This window comes from Corvus brachyrhynchos, unplaced genomic scaffold (genome assembly GCF_000691975.1).
Source record: "Corvus brachyrhynchos isolate BGI_N302 unplaced genomic scaffold, ASM69197v1 scaffold70, whole genome shotgun sequence".
Taxonomy (NCBI): Eukaryota; Metazoa; Chordata; class Aves; order Passeriformes; family Corvidae; genus Corvus; species Corvus brachyrhynchos.
In genome coordinates, this window is record NW_008236217.1 from 3,427,907 (window position 1) to 3,437,645 (window position 9,739).

At 40.4% G+C, this 9,739-nt stretch overlaps 1 protein-coding gene across 1 annotated transcript in view; it reads left to right on the forward strand.

Moving 5' to 3' along the window:
* Nucleotides 1-4,561, forward strand: part of COG2 (component of oligomeric golgi complex 2) — a 28,183-nt gene extending 23,622 nt beyond the window's left edge. Inside the window, exons 17-18 of the mRNA XM_017744875.1 lie at nt 2,368-2,548; nt 4,123-4,561. Coding sequence (XP_017600364.1) covers nt 2,368-2,548; nt 4,123-4,224 — 283 coding nt within the window. The 3' untranslated portion in view covers nt 4,225-4,561. The remainder of the gene's footprint in view (nt 1-2,367; nt 2,549-4,122) is intronic.
* Nucleotides 4,562-9,739: the final 5,178 nt, after the last annotated feature.

A 9,739-nucleotide genomic window follows, 5' to 3' on the forward strand; every position in this document is an offset into this window, starting at 1 on the left:
TTTGAAAGTTCTGCCACAAAATTTTACAGGATACCCCCTACTTCTTGCGTTGTGGACAATTTGCTCTGTGCTAGCTGTAATTTTTTTATATGTCTAGCCTTGCCTATTAACTAAAGAGTCACCATAGCCTATTTTGATGGCTTTTTTTCCTTTTCCCATCTTTATAGTTTTGCTTTGTTGGGGTTTTTTTTTTTTGACCTTTGTAGTCAGAGATGACAGTATCAGAAGAATCCATGCAGGTTGAAGTATAATGTGTGATTTCTGTCTGTCCTTATATGGTTTTCCTAATAGTTCTTAGCATATTATATTGTCCGTTGACTGCTTCTGAGCATGGATTGGTTTTTTTCTGAGATTTAGCCACATAATACTACTGAGGTTTTAAACCATAGTCAGAAGACAAGTTCTTTCTTGCTCTTTGCCTCCTTGTGCCTCCCTAGTCTTCCATTTCTGGTACCTCTCAAGTATTTATTAATGTGCACTTTTTTTGTTGTTATTCAGAATAGACTTAAAATTGTAAGACAATTTTACACATTCACTAACTTCTTAAAATTTTTCTTAAGTATTTTGGACAGGGCTATGCTTAGGTTGGTCTAGACTGCACTGGTCACTTTCATTTTGCACAAAACCTCTTTTTTCAAGCTTGGTGTCTCTTAACCATTTATTAGTGCATAAAAAGAAGCTTATTGTTAACCCACAGCATTTGTTAAGTAACATTGCTGAAGAACTGCAGAGATTCCTGGAATCTCAAGTCACAAGAGCTAAAATACCTTAGAATGAATTCTTGTCTGTCTCTCTACGTCTCTGTCTGGTTAGTCTTGCTTTTAAAGCTTCAGTGAATCTGGTGACACCACGCAAAGTAGCTGTTACATAGTTCCTTGGACCCAACCAGAGCTTTCCCCCCCCCCGAAAAGCAGTTCTTCACTTTCCATGTTAACATTACCAAAACTGAATTAAATTCTAGGTTAAACACAGTGGCAGTGCTTAAACACCTGTAAGACTGACAAGTTCATTTCTTAAGGAATTTTCTTTTGAATTCTGTTTTCCTGGTTTGTTGCTACTATGTGTATTAGTTTGTTTTAAAATATCTATCCTCACTGACAAGAGACAAGTCAAAGAAACTTGAGAATACGGATGCAAGTAATTAATTTCCTGCAGTGACAATACATTCTTGCATCCAAATGAAAAAAGAGAAAAGAGCATACACTAGTTAAGAATCACTGGAGGCTAAATTTGCTTAAATGGCAGAAGGACTTGGGAGTACAGCAGAAGTAGGAATTAATCACAAGTGAGTGGGACAAGGAAATACCAAGATATGAAAAGAGAACATGACTGACTGTCATTGGAATACTTTTGCTTTTCATGGAATGGTATCGTGAAACAAGTTTCCATGGCACTGGCAAGCACTTTTTTTTTAGCTATCCCTATCTGATTATCCTTTAAAAGAGCTTTCTGCTTTCTGTTGCCTCCTTGTTTAAAAGTAATCATCAGGAAGATTCTTTAACTTTTTTAATTCTTACAGTCATAGTTTTCATAGAGGGGCTCTTTGAAAGTTAGAGATTTTATAGCAAATTACAGAATAGCTCAATCTGGTAACTTCTCTTAGGGTCTTTTAATTTCCCACTGTTGCTCTGTTTTCTCTTCTTGTTCTTAACTCACTGTCCTAGGCATCTGTTAATTTGTATGACATGCCCTTACCACTTAGGCATGGGATTTTGGTCCTTAGGGCTTCTTGAACTTTCATTGAGCAGTTGATGTGTGTACTTTGTTTGATTCTATGCTTTCTTTAATGTGGATCCTACTGTCTGGGCAGTGATGTTTTATTTTATCTATATCATTTCTAATTTAGGATTAGTGTTCTGACTTTTCCTGCCAGCTTCTTGAGACTCCTGTTTAAATCAGTTTCTTCATTGTAGAAAGAGGCATTTCTGACTGGTGTGCACATGTGTGCTCTCATACACAGTTTTATAACTTACCTAAGAATATGTGAGTTTTGGTCTGTCAGGCTGTTATTCTTGTCCTGTTTGTAAAAGCAGTTTTACTCAGTATTCTATTGATTGTAGAGGGGCTGATTTTGACTGTTTAAAATTGAGCAGTTGCATTCCTTGGTCACTATTGAGTACAAACATCTTGAACAAGTCAAAAATGATGTGTTGAGGAGTCTTCAAGACTGAATAGTAATCTTCAGATTACCTCTGGAACTAATAATGGAAATACTGATGAATTGATAATGATAATAAGTAGCTTCTTTGCAAGGAAAGCCATTCCTTCTGGCACTGGTCAGCAGGGCCAGTGATGTACTTCTGTGTATAAAGTAGGCTGTTCTGTAAAGTGGAATTTTTTGTTTCTCATTAACCTTCCTTAATTTAGGTATTATGAAACTGTATCTGATGTGCTCAGTTCTGTTAAGAAAATGGAAGAGAGTCTAAAAAGGTTGAAGCAAGCCAGAAGAACCACAACTTCAAATCCTGTTGGTACAAATGGGGGCATGAGTGATGATAACAAAATCCGACTGCAGCTGGCCCTAGACGTTGAGTATTTTGGTGAACAAGTAAGTTATGAGAAACGAGTTTTTTTATTATTAATGGTTTTGGAAGGGAGGTGGAAGAGGAAAGGGAACCTTGATTTTGGTCTTGAAAGCTTTGTTGGTGTGGGTTTGGGGTTTGTGTTTTTGCTTTGTGTTTTCACCTTTATATAAAGGAGATTATTTGAGACCTTGGTGACTGTAGATACCACTTTAGCATGCTTTCCTGTCCTTTCTTATACAAATGCAAAGCTTGTATTTCTTACTACTCAAAATTCAAGTACTGCTTAGTGCTTGGAAGCACTAAGAAGAAACACTGTGTTTACAGACCAGAGAGCAGGGACCTGAATTAGGTCTGATAGAAACTTCTTTATGGCCCTGCTTTTGTGTGCCTTCTGTTGGGGTGTTTCCAGCCTTGACTTTCTGCATGGTCAGGGTCTGTTCCCAAGAGCTGTGAGGATGTCAGCCTGATTTGTTGTGCTGTAAGTGCTTTTCAGTGCCAAATATGAAATTTTAAATAGGAAAACATAAAAGAAGAAAATGTATGCAGTAGCTACATTAAAATGTATAAGCATACTGTTTTGTACTCCTTTATTTCTGAAAATTGTATCTAGATATAAACAAAGTTTCAACTAAGAGTCCATAATATTAGTTGCCAAGGAGCTGTCATCAATCTTGTTTATGAGCAGATGCTGTTGATGCATTATAACAGGTAGATTAAGTTTGCTTGCGTGTGAGCAGATGCTTTTCTCGATACGAGACTAATCACAAAGAAGATTTAGGTGGAACTCTGGAAATCTTAATAACAAAAACTATTATTTGTCAGTTTTTGCCTGGGGTTGAGCTTTTGTTTTTCTTTTCCATCACTGCAGTGTGAATTTAAGCTGAACTGGGACAGATTATTCATAATCATTTAGGAGATGTTTTGGTACATGTGACTACTACAAAGAGTTCCAGCAGCAAACACCTTTTCAGAGTCACTTCATTATGGTTTTAGTTAGATCCAGATTTTTCTGCTTCACTGCACTCTTAGTTTTTTCATGGCCATATTTTTCTTGTTGTCAGAGCAATAGATTTCCTGGCTAAGAAAATACTTGCTGCAACCTCTGTAGTTGTAGAGTCATTTTTGTCTTCCAGGAAGTTCAAGGCTAGAACCATAGGCTCTTGCAGCCTATTGAAATGGTTTCACTGTTGTGCTGTTGGCTGTTCATGGATGTATTCATATTGATCTTTAAAGTATTGCCCAGAAACCTCATTTGGAGTTTGAAAAAAAAAAAAATTAGTTGCTATCGATGCATTTAAACCAACTACAGCCAAGTTTCTCTTTCTGACTGCTTCGCTGGAAAACTTCCAGCTGGCTTTAGTTACAAGTTGCCTACAAGATGGTGAAATATTTCTCTGCAAGACACTACGGTAACTGAAGAGACTTAACTGAGCAAAGTTGGATGCAAATTTTTTATAGTTTGCAGTATATGCAGTTGGGTTTTTTACTGCACGTCAAATGCAGGATAAAACATAGGCTTCACTACATGTTTGAAGTGGAATAATTAGTGATTTTTGATGTTTTAAAGAAAATTAATGGGTTTTCTGTATCTTTTTAGGTACAAAAGATGGGACTGGAAACAAGCAGCATAAAAAGCTTTTCAGCCCTTGCAGAGCTGGTTCTAACTGCCAAGGATCAGGCCACAACGGAACCATCCTAGATATTTTTGAAAGCATGTGATTGAAGATAAACAATGTCCCTAAAAGAAAGAGAGACAACTCTTCTTTGTTTTACCAAATAAAGAGCAATTAAGTGCTTCCTAATGTATCTTGAGCAACAAATCAGTGTATATTCTGCCTCGATAAACTTGTTTCACCAAAAGATGGAGAATTTATCATAGTTATCCATTATATGGAAAGCAAGCAAAGTTCTAAACTTTCTACTCTAGAATAAAAGTAGAGGAAAATGTTTTTCTTATTTTTGTTGTACAACTTGAAATGTACAAGAATGAAGTTATATGTTGAAAATAATATGTAATAAATTGTCTTCCTAACTTTTGATGTCCCATATGTTTTTCAATCAAGTGTATTGATTGATGGCTGTCTTACAACCTGCCCCAGAGGCAAAGTAACTGACGTTCTTGTTAACAGAACTTTTGATTAGAGTGAAAGGACTGAATGACCATTTTTTTGATATATCTATATATATCAGATTATTTATCTTATTTTAGAACAGTTTGGTTGCAATGGAAAAGAGGTATGTAGCTGTTTTGGTTATTGTCTATAGAAATAGAACAATATGAAAGTATAAAGATATCACTTAGGAAAATATACAGAGAAAAGAAAGAAAGTATATGAGTACATAGTGGAGAGGAAACATATCACCACACACAGCTCCAGCAACAAGATCACAACATTGTTGCAATTCCAGATGTTTGTTGGTCAAAGTGATGGTTGCAGTGTTGATCCGTGGGGGTGGGGGAAGTCCACGAAACAAAGAGTTCAATGGGTTCATATATGTTTAGGTTCAGGTGGGAATGCCCACTGGAGAGGGGTTGATCAATAGTTAACTCATGTAAGCACGAGTTAACTGTTAAGAGTCAGCAAATGTTAATCACAAGCCTTAGAAACAAGATGTGCCTTAGCCGTGTCAAGGTAAGAGAAACACGATGCACCTTGTCAAGATAAGAGGAACAGAACCTGTTTGAAACGAGCGCAGAAACCGCTGAATCAGCCAAGGAAGAACTGCGCGCGCTCTGGAAAGAAAGGTGAAAAGTGCATGGTCACGAAGACTACTAACCTTCATCAGAAGGACCCCCAAGGAATAAGAGGAGCCTTCCTCAGTGTGACCACCAGGGTACACAGTTGTCTTGGGGTGGCGGCCAAACTGGAACAACAGTGCATGCATGGCACGTAGGCTAATGATGTTAATGACTTCCAAGAAGTAATTTGTATTAACCACTCCTATCCCAAGGAATGTGATGAATATTCATACTGTGCTGTATGGAGTGCTCTGTGTGTGCGTTAGGAGGAGCGATCCCCTACGCACCTGGCACTGAATAAAGCAAATACCCGCTTCTCTGACTCTGTCTCTGAAGTGTCTCTAGGCTTGGTTTGGAGCGATTCAGTACCTCTCCGTGAGAGGAGTTCTACACTGTCTGATGTAACACTGTGGATCGCGTCAGTCCTCCAGTGGAAGGTCCCAGAAATGAGTCTGGGGGCACATCAGGGTTGTTGGTGGTCACAGATGCCACCTGTCCCACAACTTAGGGTGATTTTGAGCAGTGATATGGGTAGAACACTTGCTTCCTCTCCCACAGTTTGCCAGAGTTTTTTGTCTGGATGCATTAACTAGGATGTGCTAACCACATCTCACCTGTGCCAGGTCTGGAATTGGCACCTTCCTGTCACAAATTCCTGCCTTCTGTGCTTCTCTCAAGTTGCCACTGTGGTAGCTGTTCTTATGGCAAGTTCCATCTGTGGGCTTGACAGTGTTTGAAACAGGCAACTGTGTGCCTTAACTCTGGAATAAAGTACTCGCAGAGAGAGGATTCTGCTGTTTCTCATTACTGCTTTGCACTTACCCGCCTTCCCTCACCATGGGATATGGTTAGCTCTTGTTTGGGTTTTGAATTTTCATTTAACTGATTCGGTTTTTTCACAGACCATGTTGGCGTGAGGTGCTGTGTGACAAAAGCTCTTAAAGCACTTTAAATTTTGAAAATAATTTCTAATGTAAGTATCTAACTTAGAGGTTATTACATTCAGACTACCTGTTTTCTATTGCTATCACTGGCTCTGCAGCTTCTGTGCCAGAGCGTGAGGTGTAGCGATCTCTAAAAAGTGTCTCCAAAGCGAAGCTGCTCAGCAGGATCCAGCTACACACACACTCACAAACGCATGGGTAGCTTCAGTAACACTGCTCAATGGCAAAGAGGCAGGAAGGGTCTTTGCATAGATTTCCACAGGAGCAGTTCATTGCTTCTACACTGCGGAGGGTTCCAGAGGCAAAGGCAAGAACAGTGCAAAGCTCAGGTTTAAATACGGGAGTGGAGCAAGCGCCAGAAACCAATGATCTGAGGGCATGGGGGCGGTACAAAGGCAGGACTAGGGAATGGGGTCCAATGGGAGAGCTCTGGGTGAGTGGCGAGGGGCAGAGGCCAAGGGGGGGAACCTGGAGTGGAGAACTTTTGTGGCATGGAACACATAAGGTAGCAAGGGGGCAGAGCAGCCAACAGCCAACCGGGGCAGCAGAACTGGGGTAGATTACCGTAACAGAACGAAGCATTCTGGGAGAGGCTGCTTTTGTCACCGTGACCGGACTTAAGTCTCTGATACCAGGGACTGTCTTACCGAGAGCTCTCTCTGTCCCTTCTACCACAGGCTAACTGGCCACCACAGTTCTCCTTCAAATTAAAACTTGATTCACTATCTAGAATTTATTCAGAGCTGGCATATTTCTGACTTGTATTATATTATCTATTAGAACTCGCTTGAACACATGTAGAATTTTTGTAACCTAGTTACATCAGTACAAGGTGCATCTTTATATAGCAGGAAATTTGAAAGTGTTACTAGGGTTTAAAATGGTAGAAGGATTAACAAAGACCTTTCTTGAACCTAGAGTGATCTGCCTATTGATGCTTCTCTTTCATATGTGAAGGATAGGCAACATAGTCTGGGCACAGTAGGAGATGAATTTAAGGCTTTAAAGTCAGAGAATGCCCTGGTATTGTTTTGTTGTTCTGATTTTTTTTTTTACTTTTTTTTTTTACCTTGTGAAAATTTAACACTGGAAATTCTAGTTCCTGATTATTAATTAAAAATACTTATTTCTTCCTAAAGTATTTAGAGAGCTTGGGGCTCAATGCCCAGATGATGTAAATTTTCCAAATACTTAGAGATAGGAGGTTTGTAGCACATGGCTGTTGTGTAGCATTGAAGCTGTAGTGAGCAAACCTTTCACAGCCTGAGGGCCTTCAATCCTCACTGTTGGAAACTGATGGTGTTTTAGTTGAGAAGACACAACCATGTGATCATGGTGCTTTTGAAGCAATTAGGATAGGTGGCTGTTGTGACTTTTCTAAAATTCATTTTTTGAAGGGAGGCAGTGATGAAAGTCCTGCTGCTTAAAATTATGTGGTGGTGCTTGGATTCAATCTTGAGTAATGGAGAGCAGGATTTGGATTTTCTAATTTGCTTAGCTTCTCTCTGTTCATGGCACATACACAATCGAGGGAACATCCAAATTTATTGCTGAAGAAAGAAACAGCAAAGTAAACCAATGTAGTGTTGTATTTCCCCACTGCTTTTCTTACTAAATTGTCTGCCTTTCCCACATTGTCCCCTCCTTCCGTGCTCCTAGTCCTGGCCACACCCTCAGGTTCTCCCTATTGGTTCCAGTACCCCAACTCCGCCCATGCTCCGCCCCTGCACCCTGAGATGATTCGTCCATGTGCTCTCTCCGCCCCCCCCTTTGTCCCCAGATAAGGCCCCAAGCTCCCTGACCACCTGTCTCTCTCTCTGCCTCTGGGAACTGGCTTGTCATCATGTAATAAAAGCTTCTCTGAGGTCCACATGGAGGGGCCCTTCTGCCTCCTTTATCGTCACCATGTTGTGGAGCCCAGCTAGCCGGAGCAGGAGTGCAGGGCTGCCCGAAAGGGCTGCAGGGGAGCGGAACAGCCGTTCTCCCCAAAGCAGCCCCGCTGCTCTCTCTGGGAAGGCCGCAGCTTGCTAAACCAGTGCAAGAACTAACCCACTGCAACAAACCAACTTGTCAGATGACAGATCTGTTTGTCTCCTTCAGGCATGTGGAAATTTTCAGCCTTAGGCACACACTACAGAATGGATGTAACTTACTGCTTATGAACAAGAAGTTTGTGTTGTTGTAGTGCTAGGTTTAGTTTAGCAAGCTGCAGCTTTCCCTGAGAGCTCAGCGGAGCTGCTTAGGGCAGTACAACCACTGTTGCCCTCCCATAGTCCATTTTGGATGGCTCTGCAGTTTTGCTCCAGCAGCTATCAGCTTTACAACACAGTGGCAGCGAAGGAGGCAAGAAGGGTCTCCCCATGAGGGTTTTAGAGGATCTTTAATCTTACATCTTGTCCCAGCGATCCCCAGAGGCAGAGAGACCTCGTGATCCAGGCGCAGGGGCTTTTCCTCAGGGGCTATGGGGTGGTACATGGGCAGAGTTGGGGTACAGGAACCAACAGGGAGGACCCGAGGGAGTGGCCAGGAGTAGGGGCAGGGGACAGTGGGGGGAACAATGTGAAAGGCATTTAATAAATGAATCAATGGGAAATACAACACCACATTGCGTATGTATTATATTTTTCCAGGCTTCTAATAAATGAGTCAGGAGTAGACACATCTTGTTGTAGATATTGTTGTTTTCAGCAATGTTTTCTTGTTATAAAATGGATGTGTAAGTTGTAGCCTGAGATTGTAGTATCTGTGCAACTGCTCATTTCGGCAGGTGTGCATCACTATACAATCACATTTCTGTAACGGCTGTCACCAAAGTAACAGGTTCTGAGATCTGTGCACATTAGTGATTAAACAGTTTTGTTTGTATCCTCCAAAACTGGGGAAAAGGATGTAGTCTGTGTAGCAAACCAAAAAGGCATGGAGAGATTACTTGCCCTTGAGTTGCAAGTCATTTTCCACATCTTCCTGCAATAACAATGCTTTCTACTTGTCTTCATCAAATTTCTGAGGATAGAGGCTGAATTCTGTTCTTTTCCATTGAAGACCAGCTTTAATTTCAGGGCAGGAAGTAACATTGTATAGAAAATCAAAACTACTGAATGGTCCTATGATTGCTTTAAATGTCTGTATCACTAGTTCTATGTCAGTTCCCCATCTTTTATCTTTGCTCACTTGAATAGGATTTAATCTTCTTTCAGTGGAGTAAGACATCAATTACGAATTTCTGTGATACCCCTGGTGAAAGAAATGTGTGAATTAACTTAGGTAAAATGAATTTTAGCATTTTCAAACACTGGATCAGTAACGAGCAGAGGATCTACCATGTAAGTGTGTTCCAATGGAGATGTCTTCTGCTACTAATCCTATTTCTTCTATTCCTTAGGTAATTTTTTAAATGCATTTCACTTCATAACAGTAATGCAGTTTTGATTTTGTGCCTTTTTCTTCTTCCATTCTAGGACCTTTAGAAAACTTGCTATGCCTTTCTAATCTTGGAAGGAATTCAGCTGGAAGAGGTTTTGTACAATATC